At 45.8% G+C, this 13,784-nt stretch overlaps 1 protein-coding gene across 8 annotated transcripts in view; it reads left to right on the top strand.

Annotated features, from left to right (window-relative positions):
* RREB1 (ras responsive element binding protein 1) overlaps positions 1–13,784 on the top strand; it is a 141,285-nt gene that overhangs the window by 43,195 nt on the left and 84,306 nt on the right. For 2 of the 8 annotated variants that reach the window (XM_054164386.1, XM_054164385.1), the window contains exon 2: positions 8,717–9,073. The exons of the other annotated variants lie outside the window; for them this stretch is intronic. In XM_054164386.1, the coding sequence (XP_054020361.1) occupies positions 9,043–9,073 (31 nt within the window). In that variant the 5' untranslated portion in view covers positions 8,717–9,042. The remainder of the gene's footprint in view (positions 1–8,716; positions 9,074–13,784) is intronic. 8 annotated transcript variants of the gene reach the window in all.

The following is a 13,784-nucleotide window of genomic DNA, read 5'->3' as shown; positions in this document are numbered from 1 at the left end:
AGGGGCCATGTAGCCCTCGCTTGCAGACCACAACTTGCACTGAGACCTTTGTAGGTTTGGTTGAAGCTAATGGTTATCTTCCATAGAATGGGCTTGTTGATATCAAGCCATTAGCAAGACAGAGGTCTTGATTTGTAACTATCCCTTAAGTATGATTTGCAATAACCTGCCGAATGAGTCTTACTAAGCTGTGGGTGCAGGAGGGAAACAGATAGAGATTGGAGTAATATTTACTTTAGCTTCCAGTCAGAGCAAAAAGGAATGTGCCACACCTAGGATCTCTGTGTTGGCTTTTCTGGGAGCTTTGGCTACAGAGAGTGAAATACCCTCAGTGCTGTATGCACAGAGCTAAGGCGGTTGCTGTCTCTAAAAACATGCATATGAAAATGCAACCGGAGTATGACAAAGCTGCTTTTAAAGGTATCCTAGCAAAGACATTTTTAGAAACCAAACTGGAAAGGTTTCACAACAGTGAGTATCTTGGAATACTGACATCCCTCATTGGCTTTGCTGAAGTGTTGAAAGAATTCCCTCTGCTCTGCTCTCATGAGACCTACCTGGAGTACTGTGTCGAGCTTTGGAGTCTCCAACCCAAGAAGGATGTGGAACTGTTAGGGTCCAAAGGTGGCTGCAAAGATAGTCAGATGGCTGGAGCACCTCTCCTATGAAGACAGGCTGAGAGAATTAAGGTTGTTCAGCCTGGAGAAGAGAAAGCTCTAAGGAGGCCTTATAGTGAATTTCCAGTGTTTGAAGTGAGCCTACAGGAGAGCTGGAGAGGGACTTTTTATGAAGGCATGGAGTGACAAGACAAGGGGTAATGTCTTCAAACTGGAAGAAGCTTGGTTTAGCTTAGACATTGGAAAGAAATTCTTCCCCGTGAGGATGGTGAGGTGCTAGAACAGGTTGCCCAGAGAAGTTGTGGAGGCTCCAGTCCTGGCATTGTTCAAAGCCAGATTGTATGGGGCCTTGAGCAACCCAGTCTCATGGGAGGTGTCCTGTGGCAGGAGGTTTGGAACTAGACGATCTGTAAGGTCCCTTCCAACCCACATCATTCTGTGAAACCTTGGTGTCTGTAGTTATGACTAGTGCTTACTAAATAGCTTTAGGATTTTGGTTTGATTATGTAGCATGTGTGTGTATAGTAGATGTGTTAACATGCATTTTAATAACTTCTCCTTTTTTGCTTGGTTAGGGAAGGAGAGACTGTGGAAAAAATATTTAAAGTTTTTTGACAAGACACATGATTGAAGTGATGTATTCACCTGAAGTAGCCCAGAGCAATATTGAATACCTCTGTTCTCCTCAGTTCTGAAAAACTCCTCAAAATGAAAGAAAAGTCCCTTTTTGATTTGTTTTCTAAGGGAGAAAAAAAAAAAAGAATTTCATAATGGGTTAAACAGCTTAGTAATTCGTACTCCATTTCTTTCACACTTACCCCCACCACCTGAGCCCAACCACTCTTGCTCTTTGCTCTTGGCCAGGGAACTAATTTACAGCTGATTTCAGAGGTGGGTTTCCACGTTTGTGCTAAAAAGGCTGTAGTCTTCATCTCTGGTAAATCCACCAGGTGGAAGCAGATGTGTAGACTATCTGTCTCTGCATTTGTAAATATGAGTTGGAGCAGAGGAAGCTTCTGAGAGAATAGCATTATGTGCAAAGGCAAAGAAACCCTCAGCATTGTAACACCATCAATAAAGCGAAAAATTGCAATTAACCACTAGCTGGGTTCGTTGGGGGTTTTTGTTCATGTGGTGGGCTGGGTGACATCCTATTAGCCAGTTCTTCTGATGGGTGGTTAGAGATGAGTTGCTTAGTTGTTCTGAATTGCAGCAGAGAGAAGGCTGTCAAGGATGGAATGTAAAGAGCAAGATGGGAAGTGGTGTCTTAGAGACGGGTGCCCTTCTTTGTGCTAACAGATGTTTTGGTCTATTAGTTTTGAGTGTGCTTTTCTGACCTACAAACTTGTTTGTGACTCTGTGATGTCTTCTTCCCTTCTACTGTGTTCCTGATAACTACCTGCCCCCTACCTCTGCTCTGGCAGAAGATCATAGAATGGTTTGGGTTGGAAAGGACCTTTAATGGTTAGCTAGTCCAACCCTGCTGCAGTCAGCAGGAACAGCTGCAACTAGAGCAGGTTGCTTAGGCCCAACCTGATCTGGAATGTTTGCAGGGATGGGGCATCCACCACTTCTCTGGGCAACCTGAGCCAGTGTTTCACCACCCTTCATGTAAAGACATTTCTTCCTTAGATCTAGTTTAAATCTCCCTCTTTTAGTTTGAAACCACCACCCATTCTCCTGTCACAAAAGGCCCTGCTAGAAAGTCTGTCCCTGTCTTTCCTATCAGCCCCTTTAATTATTGCAAGGCCATATAAGGTCTCCATGGAGCCTTCCTGTCTCCAGGCTGAACAAGCTCAACTCTCAGCCTGTCCTCTCAGAAGAGGAGAGGGTGGTTCCAGTCTTCTGATCATTTTTGTGGCCTCCTCTGGCTCAAGTCCAACAGGTCCATGTCTCTCCTGTGCTGAGGACTTCAGAGCTGGACACTCCTCCAAGCTTGTTTTCCATTTTTTTCTTGTCAGTTCTTTTTCAAGACACAGATACCTCCTCCCTTCTCTTTCCTCATCGCCTCCACACAAAAAGTAGATGGCAAGGCCTTTGAATCAACTCTCTCAGTCCGTCCTCACAGCAAAGGGGTTCTAGTCCTCGTGTCATTGTTGGGGCCTCCTCTGGCCCCACTCAGTCTGGTCTTGAATGTGCTGAGGACTCCAGGGCTGGACCCAGCACTGCAGGTGAGGTCTCACCAACGTGGAGGAGAGTTTCAATAAAATATAGCATATTTGAAGTTTGGGGGATATCCCTTTTGTATTCGGCCCTCAAAAAGATTTTATTTTTGAGTGCATCTTGGAAACGTGCTAAAAGTGATAGAAATTTGATTTTTATTTCATTGAGGGATGGGTGGGAGGGCAGAGGGTGTATGTGTGGTATCATACAGGAAACTTGAGGTGGCTCTAACTAACCTGAAATCATCCCTCTGGCTTACAAATGCCGGTGGTCTCCCAAAGGCAGTCACTTGGAAAGGGGCCATGCTCTCCATCTTACATTGCCTGCCACGTTTCAGGTAACAGAAACACAGTGGCTGGGTACTGCTGCAGGGTTTTGTTCCTTGCAGCCTACACCTGTGAAGATATTTGCATTTTAAGTCCAGAGCTGTAAAACTTAGTCCTCTGCTTGTACTTAGGACAAAAACAAAATGGAGGAAGAGCTGAAAGAACCTGTTTGCATCACTTTAGACCCAGTGGCAGCTGAGGGTTAGGATTACTCTGAGAATTAATCAGTTCACCAGAAAATGTGATAATACAGGGAAATGATGGCATTGCAAGAAGGTTCTAATTTTATTAGTAGTAGCAGCAAAAACTTTATAAATGAGAGGGAGAGAAAGTCTGGTAGCAGAAGTTGCCTGAAGGGAAGATGACTAAGTCCAGCTTAGAAATGCAGGGAATGGTGGTTCTGGATGCTGCTTGGTGTGAAACTCTTTAATGTCTTATGGAGAGGGGAGAGAGAGATCACAGCTCTGCAAAATACTTCTTAGTATCATTTTGAGTACAGGGAAGCAGTTCTGGGCTTTTCTCTTTTCTTGTGGATTAAGGATTTTTGAAAGGGAACGCCAGGCCTGTGGAAATGCCTCTGTAATCACAAAGCTGAAAGTAACATGCGGCCTTTCTTGTCACTTTTAACAAGCCAAAACGTCACAGAAGTCTGCCCAGGCAAACTTTTGGTCCTGCTGTGCCCCAGTGCAATAATTATAATTGAGAAACAGCTGATAGGTCACGTCTCCAGCCCTGCACAGCGTTCTGACTTGCTACCTACATTCCATGTTTAGCTGTGAGCGATCAGATGGTGCAAGCAATGTGAGCTAGCAGTGCCTGAGGACATGCGGCCAGGCCACACGTCCTTTCCCTCTGCAGCTTTGATTTCTTTTCTCCACTCTGTCCCATCCCCTCGCTTTAAGGTGATGCATTTTACAATAAATAGCCATTTCTGGAGCGAGTCAGCTGCCTGTGGGGGGGAGCATCTGTGCCATTCCCACTGTGCTGTGTGTTAAATCCAAGGGCCCAAGGTTTGCAAATATTGTTTCTAAAGTAGCTGAGGACTCCAGGTGAGCTGCTTGCCTGGCTTACTGTGGACTCTGGAGCTGTGGTTGGCACATGTGGTGGCACATGGTGACAGACTGTTGCAGCACTGTTATTGATGTGACTTAATGAAGCATGAGGTGTGTTGGAGGGGGTAAATTTTTTCTTTGTGCATGGGGAAAGGGTCATTTACAAATGTTTACAAACAAATGAGTTGAAAATTATGCTTAATTCATCCCTGTAAAGACTGAGGGAGGTGGGGAGGGAGGGATTTTTTTTTACTTGTATTTGTTTTGTGCTTAGCACTGTGCTAAAGGTACAGCCAGTCCTGGATCTGGGACAAACTGGGTCGGTAAACTGAAAATCAGTAACTCGTTGGCTGGTGCTGCTCTTGCTCTCTTGTTCCCCTCTTCCAGGGATGCCGTGAGAGAGTTTCACTGCAGACATTTTGACTGATTGTGGTAGCAGCAGTGATGTGATCATTGTAGCTTAGTTTGTTATAACTTATTTTCACTGGGTTTAACTGGAGAGCTGTTCTTCAGGTAGATGTTTAAATGAGTGTTTTTTATGGCAGAGGGGTTGTGAGGAAGTTCTGAGCTGGAGAGAAGGAAGCAAGGGACGAGCAGGAGGAGGGAGTCTGAAGATGGAGCTGGCTGTGGGTTTGTTCCACTACATCTTTTCATCTTTCCCCGATGCTGCAGCACCATGGGAGTAGAATTACCAACAACATTCTTGCTCAGGTCTCTCATCCCTCACTCAAATAGAGGGTGTAATTTGACGATGTCTCAGCTCCTCTGTGTGAAGGCTGTTGATGAAACTTAGTGTGTACATTTTTGAGTTTGAAAAAAGAGGCAAAACAACAACCTAAAAACAAAACCCAACAACAACAACAACAAAAAACCCCAAACTAAAGCAAATCCCAAACCAGATCAGTTCCATGATCCTGGATCACTGTGTGGTTGCCCAGATGCTGAGACTGGCATGAGACTGGAGGGAGAATGTGTGGTTGGAGCTTCAGGGTGAAGTGAGGACTGGCAGTTTGTCCTTCTGAATTACAGCCGTGGCTTACATCAGGTTAAATCAGTCAGTACACTGCAGGCTGAGGCAAAGCAGAATGGATTAAAAACAGGTTTTCACTTTAGCCTTGAGTTTCCTCACAGCTGCAGTTCCACGTCAGCTTGTGGGGGTGCGTGTATTTCTGCATCTCAGCCGCCCTGAGGTACAAGAGACATCTTTTTAGAGGACACTTCTTATGGTCAGCATTCACTCAGAGTTTTCCTTGTTCAAACTGCCGTGTCCACAACTTTCACAAATAGATTCTGAGTCTGGATTTTTATCTCTTCCTTTTCCATCCGTATCAGCTGTTATCGTCTGCAAACAGGTTAACAGGGAAGCCTTCTGGGCTGCTGCTTACTGGGTGGCCACCCGGCACTGCCTTTGGGCTGATGCAGATAATTTCTATTGGCCAGAGTTATCTCCCTGCTGACCTTGTAGCCAGAGCTCGGCCTCTAGGTGGCATGGAAATTGTGAAAAGCAGAGCTCCTGAAAGAATTCCTGGAGGTCTGCAGTATCCTCTCTGGTTTTTTGAGAGCTGTGCTTGTGTTTTATTTTCATGGCTGAATGAGGAAAGAAAGTGCCTTGAGGTTAAGTTTGCAAATTTTCTTCTAAAATCCACTGTGGAGACTTCCCACATTTAGCTTAACAAGAAGCTATTGGACCACAACTCAAGTTAAAAACCCAGTTCTGCAACTGTACTTGGTTGTTTGCTCACTGAGCATTGACATCTTGCTGTATGTGATACATGGCAGCTGATTTTGTCCTAGCTGTAGCCTTTCTTAGCAGAATATCTTTTCCCTTGGTTGGGTTTTACTGGACTAAACATGTTTGCATGATTTGGGGATGAAGAGGAACTTCTGTTAGATATGCAAAGGAATGAGGCACAGGGGTTAATGGGGGGAATAGGGAGAGAGGGAGGAGTTTGGTGGGTTTTCCTTTTTTCTTTTTTTTTTTTTTAAACTGGAGGCATCAGGCTCCTCCCCATAGCAAGGGAGAGCATAGTGCATCCAACTTAAAGACCTTTAAAGTACATGCTGAAATGGATGCTGGGAAGATACAGTACAGTGCTTGGGCACAACTCCAAGGCTCCCAAGGCAAGTAGTATTTAAACAAGCTGAACAGCCCCTTTAGGCAAGCAGCAGGAAATCCAGCACTGAGCTTTGTGTTGTTGCATGGTCAGCAGAAGATAAAAGCTCAGGCTATGCAGCTGGGGTTCCCTCCTATCACTGGATGGCAAACTGTTAAGAGAAGATAAAAGGACAGAAAAGAACAGGGGGTCGCCTTATTGAAAAGCATTCCTTCATTTTTTAAGCTGTAGAAGTACTTTGAAATATGTTGAGCTTGACGTAAGTCACAAACAGCTCCATCGGCAGCTCTTGTGTGTGTTGGAGCTTTTCAGTCAGTCGGCAGGCAAAAGGTGAACTTGTCCCTGAGCCTCCCCAGAGATAAATGTTTAACGTGTGTAGGAGTGTGATACCCATAGCTGCCTCACAGTGGGCAGGAGCTTCCTAGAACTTTTTTTTAGGAGCGGTACATGTGAAACTGGGACTGCCGCTGGCTGGGAAGTTCATTCCAAAATGCAACCAGCATCCAGCTGCCTTTCCAGGTCATGCTTTCGACAGCCAGTCCTTGGTTAGGGACTATTTTAATAGTGAGGAAGAGAATTTAGAAAAGTGAGGTTGCCAGTTCAAGTCATCTAATCATTATTTACCCTGTCTCTCCCCTCCTTCTCTCCTCCTTTTTTTCCTCTGCATCACAGCACTGGTGTCTTGGGGAAGAAAATGCTTCAGAGCATTTGTTACCAATTTAGCAGCAAGTACGTGCTCAAATTTGGACTTTCTGAGATCTGTGTGTGCCATATGTAGGCAAAATGCATTATTTCCTAGTTCCAGTAGAAGGGAACACAAATTTGCAGTTCCTCAGATAGTGCTTCTTCAGTCTAGTAGGACTTTAATTTGTGCAGCCTTTTTGTTTTGGTAGGACGGTTAACTGGCCTCCCTAGGGTGCCTAATTGCTTATCAGGAGCTAATCAGTCCCCTGGGTATATGAAGGGATGAAACATTGCCAAGATAGAGCCTGTGACTTCCCCCAGAGGTGTGATAACCCTCCCAATTACCCCACCCTTCAGGGCGCTTGCTCGCTGCTATTTTAAAGACCTCGTTACTTCAAAAATGATCTTACAAAGTTTTAAGGGAAGATGTTTGCTGGGGAGCCTTTGAGCTTGTCAGCTCTTGTCTTTTTGATGTCAAATCTGTACTGAATAATGTGTCAAGTTCTGTGTGTAATGTGATGGACAAGTTGCTGCTGCCACTTGTGTCAGTGAAGGTGCCTACCTCCATTGCCTCCAGACCCAAAGAGATGAAGAAAGGGACAGTTTCTGTCACTAGGTAGGGATGGCGAAATCTTACAGCTTTAGAAACCCCATTTGAAGTTTAGATGAAGGAAGGAGTGAAACAAATGTTACTGTCCTCTAATTTTTGGTAGGAGGATAGTTGCACATTGCTATGTGTGAGATGTGTGGGTACAAGAAGAATAGTTTTGCACCTTATAGTGAGAAATTTAGCTGGTGGGTTTGTTTGCATTCTCCTTTTACTGTCTTGTTTTAACTCATTCAAATCCATACGTACCTGCTGCCATACCAGCAGCACTGCTTAGGACAAGGGACAGTGGATGCAAAATGGTACCCAGGAGGTTCCATCTGATCATGAGGAAAATCTTTGCTGTGAGGGTGTTGGAGCCCTGGGTCAGGCTATCCAGAGAAGTTGCAAGTCTCCTCTGGAGAGATTCCAAACCCATCTGGACATTGCTATCCTGGACAACCTGCTGTGGGTGACCCTGCTTTAGCAGGGAGGTTGAACTAGGTATCTCCAGAGGTCCTTTCCAACACCCACCATTCTGTGAAAACTGTAAGACAAGGTGATTTCAATTTTAGAATGAAACAAAAGTGGCTTCATGGGTGTGTACAATAAAAATGACTGAGAAGATGTTCATGTGGCAGCATCACTCCTCACAAGTATGAATTTTGATACCATAGCTCCAATTCTCATACCTCAGTGTTACTTCACTGTGTGTACATATAGGAAAGCAATTAGTCAAAGCTTCACTGGCAAGCTCTTTCTGTCCCACTGCAGAAATGGCGTGGGAGTGAGTGGGTGTACCTGGTCAATTTTTTAGTTGTCATTCATTTTTCTCTCTGGTGATCACTTGCAACTACTACTTTGCATAATTCATACTAGGTAGTTTCAGGCTAACATTCTGGTATATTATGTATCAATGAGAGCTAGCAGAAGTAAATGAGTTTGCCTTTTCATACATGAATTGTGGGAAGAATTGCCAGTCTCGTCTGTTTGACAGCAGCATAGAAAGCACTAGTACTGGAATTGGTTTTATGGAAGTGGAGGGTGGTTTTGGACTAGCAAGCAGGCATTTTTTGTCTGGAAGAATAGCAACTTTGAAACTTCATTTGCTGAAGAAACCTGTTCACAGTTTTGTCTGTTTTTTGTGTTTTTGTTTTGTTTTGTTTTTCCCCAGCGTTCCTGAAATAAACTTCCTGCAATTCTTTGCAGTGTGCAGGTGTCTGGACTCCCCCCTTTACTCATGGTCGCCTGTGCAGCCCATCAGGCGACTGAAGGCTGTGCCTAAAATTCTGCCGGCAGTGCAAGCACACTGAAATGGTCTTGATCTAGTTACGGTGGACACCTTGTACAGCTACAAGCTGTAGCATCCCTGAGTGTTGTGTTCCAGGAGTCTACACGTGTGGAGGACTGCCTGGAATAGAAAAAGGAAAGCTGCAGAGATTGTAAGCTGCTGCTTGATCCGTGTGGCTGTTGTGCCGAGGAGCATCAGAACTTTGCTGGATGGATCCGACAGCTCATTGCAGAGTAGAGGGTCAGTCTCGCTTGGTATTTGCAGTTCTTAACGTTAGTGGATTTTATTTTTTGTTGTTGTTTGCTTTGTTTTTGTATTTTTCTCTGTGTGCATCAGAGGATTGCAGCCTCACAACCAGAATGCTCGTGTTCAGGAAACTTAAGGCTGTTCGTACTGAAGGGCTTTGAAGATCAGCAGGCATTTCCTCCAGGGTTTACAGCATTGTTGGAGGAACCAGTTCCTGCAGAAGTCTTCAGGCCTATCCTCCTGACTTTGGTGATTCCTTACCTCACCAGCACATGGATTATGCTGTTTGCAGACTGTCTAAGCTACATGGTGACCTCCATGGATTCCTCATGAGCTCTTACAAGGCTGGGCCTGTGTACTTTGTAAAATCCTTTAGAAATGCCTGCTGGGCTTCTAAAGTCCCAGAGCAAAAGGCTATATACTACATGGAGCTTGGAACGTCAGCAGCTGGATGTGGCCGTGGATGAAGGGGGGGTTGTGTCTGTGTATGCAGTTCTTGTTTTGAAAATACATCTTCAAGTCAGATTGAGATATGTCATTCCTGAGAAGGCTTCTTGTGCTCATCTGATGAAACTGAGGGACTTTTGAATTCCATGAGAAATTGCTGAATTGGATCTCTCTGCCCTTTTTTTCTGCCTTTATGTTTCAGTCCATGAAAATTAACAGATGCTGTTTCATTTTTTTCAGCATGCAGAAAGCACCTCCCACAGGTTAGTTTCATTGGGTGTTCTTAAAAATAGAAAGAAAACTTTCAGTGAAGAATGCTATTGGTAAAGAGCTGCTTAAAATTTTCCTGGTGGCTTTCCTGTGAGGCTCTCAACTGAGAGAATTTTACCAGCATCTTCTACTGCTGTAATTAATTTACCTAACTAAAGCAAGAAGGGGTCTTTGTATTGCCCAATTTAGAGTTCTGCAAACACCCCTGAAGGCTATCTGTCCAGCTGGTGTAAGCTGGTGGGTGTGATCACAGGACTTGGCAACTTGTTCTTCAGGGCTGGGAGAAAGTCTGGGTTCTTCTTACACCTGGAGGAAACAATAAACCTCAGTTTGAGTGATTTGTTCTACTCTGGTGTATATGTATCTAGAATAACCCCAGGTAAAATGAAACAGCTAGTTTGTGTCTTAACTCTGTTTCAAAATAACAGAGAATGGCAACCAATGGTCATCTGTGCTTAATATCATGTGGAAATGATGTAGATGCGTATCTGTTTCTGGTTCCTGGCAGGCTGCATGAGGTGGTTGACTTGAGAACTGTTTGTACCTCATAGGGTGCAGTGCCAGGGTTGCCTTTGGCTTATGGCTTTGCTGAGGGTCTGCCTGCTGTGGAGACACAAGCTAGGAAGGAGCACTGCACGTTATCTTGCTTGTGAGAAAGCTGTGTAGCCACTTTGGATGTTGCCATTTCAGCTGACATTACAAATGCCTCCCCCCGGGGTGGATGGGAAGGTGAGGGTTGTGCAGCACCCTTTGCTCCAACAACCTTTCCTCCCCGTGGCATGTGTTGTCCCCCTGTTAAATTTCAATCTAGAACTCTCTGATTAAAAAATCTGGGCTGGGGGTAGTGGTGTGTGTGTTCCTGAACATTTTAAATTGTCATGATGATAGATATTTTTGTTGCTTGGAGAGTGTGACAAGGGGAGAATAGTTCCTGTGCTGACCAGGAACAGAAGGCAGGAAGATAATGATGTTAACAAGGTGGGGGAGAAAAGGAGGTGTTTGTTTAGAAAAAGCCTAGTCAGTAGAGCCTGTGGAGCAAAGGAACCCTGCTGATAACACAGATGAAATAGTCTGCCTCTTTCCTAACTTTAGAGGAGTGGAGCTTTGTAATAAATGGCTGCCATGTGGCAGCTGTCTCCCAGCTTCGTGAGTTTGGCAGTAGTTAATCCTGTCAGCAAGTCATGCTCCCTGGAAAAGAGCAGCCAGAAGAACTGCAAACTCTTGAATCATTCTCTCTTCAAAATATTTGCATGTTGAATCCCTCTCTGCTAAAAACCGAGTTTGGTATTTGGTGGAGGTTCTCATCTTTAAGCAGCACTGAAGTGCAGTGGAGTTTGCGCTTACATAAAGTGTTAGAAACAGTGAGATGTTGTCATTCTTTTCCCTCCTTAAGAAAGAAAAAAAAAAAAAGCAAACCAACAAACATTTTAGTTTTGGAAGGTATATGTTCCAGGGTACAAAATGTGCTGAGTAGAGAAGGGTCTGTCTGTGTTGCTGTTCCTGTGTGTTAAGAAATTAAAGACTGAGCTTCTGAGATCATGAGTATCCTTAGAAGTGTGAGGCTTTAAAATCAATTTGTTCATTCCAGTTTGCTTTTTGTATTTTGCTGAGCATGCAATGTTTCTGTCCTTCCTCCACAAGCTGGAAAGAATTCTACTTCGAAACAAAAACGTTAAAACTCAAACTTTGACTTAAAATCTCAAATTGTGAAGGTTGACAATGCTACCACCAGGAAATGAGTTTTAATCCACGTAGGATCTACTCTTTGTTTTCTTATGCAGTGCATCATTTTACTGCGTTATCTTGTGAGATGCAAAGTGCTTTGGTGTGCTACCTGGTGTGGTGTTTCAAGCAGAGAGAGTGCTGGCACCTCCCACAAAGGATGTGTTGGGGGCTCTGTAGTAAGTGAACCAATGTTGTTCTCCTTGGGTTTGCCTGTGTGAGGGAATTTACTAGCATGTGGATGCAGTTACAGTGGTGCAACGCCATGTGGGACATGGCTACTCCACAAGGAAAAGAGTCTTTTCCTGGTTTAACTCAGCCTGAATGGGTTTTGTGACACTACCCATGCATTCAGGGCCCTCAGTGAAGCTGTGTCCTGGAGGAATTGGATCAAAACCAGGGTACCTCACAAGAAGCAGGGCACTGGCACAGGAGATCTTCTCTATCTTCCTCAGCATACTTGATTCTGCCTCTCTAATCCCGCTCTAGCCCATCCTGCTGCATGCACACAGTTCTGGCCATGTGTGAAGAGCAAGTGTGAGAGAGTGAAACGTTTGTTTGTTCCTTCATCCAGAGATTTGCTTTAAACCTTCACCTTGAGTTATGGGTCCAAAGCTCCCCTTGGCTGAGCTGTTGGCCATCAGGGTGAGGGATAGGCATGGGGACAGGCCCCCTCTCCTCCCTCTCTGACAGCTGCAGGTGCCAACTGCCAGCGAGCAGCCTGGCTGCATGGTTTTGTGGCTTTTCTTCCTCTCGTCGTTACTGTTCCTTCTTGCTTCCGTCATGCCATGTGGAGGAACAACCAGATGGATTGTCTCCTCTCAGGGTGGGTTGCCTGGGCATTTGCACTGTTGGTTTGTATGGCACAGGAGCCCCTGTTTTTCACTGACACTAGGGGCAATTAGTGGCAGGCTGGGGCTGTGCTGCTGCTGCACAGATGCTTGCTCTTGGCCCACCTTAAAAGGACAAGATATCCTGTGGTTGAGACTGGCTAGATATTGTTGGGGATGTCAGCATCTCTGTCACAGCTACCCAGCTGAGCCCAGATTTGCCCTCCCCACATCCCTGCAGCCTCTCCTCAGCTGAAGCCAAGGGGAGCTGTAATTCAGACTATTTGGAGGGGAGGTTGCTTTTCTTCTCTGTTACTCCTCAGAAATGTTTTCCAGCTGGCTATCCCAAGTGCAATTCATCTAGCTCACCCCTCAGGCTCTTGGACAAGTATCTCATTCCCTCAGCACAGTGCTTGCTTAGCCATGTAGGTGATGGGACATCAACCTATAGCTTCTCCCTTATTCAGGGTTTTAAGCTAAATGAGTTTGTCAGGGCAAAGCAAAAATGAAAAAAAATCACCTAACCAAACCCACAGAGCTGCATTTTAGATTGTTTCCTCATTTTGTGTCACTTGTGCCCTCTTGCATGTCTGAGGCAGAAGCAGTAGATGAAGTTTTGTGTCCTTGGGCTGTGCTTTGTTGGGGTCCCCTGCAGGCAGGCCTGCCTCCTTTTCCTCAGGAGACGTGTGTAATTGAGGCACCCACTGGTCCTTGCTTCATCATTCTCCACTCTCTGGCCTTGCCCTCACCTCCTTCAGGGCTGTGTGGGTGGTGGTGGCTTGGCACGCAGCATGACCCTGCTTGCCTGACCCATTCCCACCTACTCAAGGCACCTTCATCCCTCCTGCTGAGGGAAGAGCTTTCAGGGTCTGCTTCCTCTGGCCCCTTGCTCTGCTCTGGGTTCCCACCCTCTCTCATACTGCATCCCGAAGCTGTCCCCTCACCCGGTGGGATGTGAGCCAGCCCTGGCCCGAGGGACAGATGTGGCAGCTGGAGCGGGGAAGGCTGATCGTTGTGGGGAGGGACCCCGGGCTGTGTGCCAAAGAGCACCACCCCGCTGCGGCTGGTGCCAGCCCTGGGTGCGGGGGACAGGACGCAGAGGGACTTTCTCGGGTCGCCACTTCATCTAAGGCAAATAAGCTGGAGTCAAAGCCAAGAAACACATTGACTTCCTGGAACTCAGCAAGCCGTCCGCACAGCTGTCCCCGCTCCCCAAACACATGCAAAGCAGAGCTTATAAAGACAGACAGTATTGCTTTTGTGACCCTCCTCAGCCAGCTGGGAGGGTGCAGGGAGGGCATGTGCCAGGTAAAGCCTAAGGCTCATCTTGTCTCACATTCCCCCTGTGTCGTCATGGTTCCTGGTGGCTGGGGGAGCCAGGCTCCCTCCCACTGGCCTCCCAAGGGCTGCATGAGCAGGCAGGGATGAGGATGGAG

The sequence above is a fragment of the Dryobates pubescens genome, chromosome 9, assembly GCF_014839835.1.
Source record: "Dryobates pubescens isolate bDryPub1 chromosome 9, bDryPub1.pri, whole genome shotgun sequence".
Taxonomy (NCBI): Eukaryota; Metazoa; Chordata; class Aves; order Piciformes; family Picidae; genus Dryobates; species Dryobates pubescens.
This window is presented reverse-complemented; position numbering and strand designations above follow the sequence as displayed.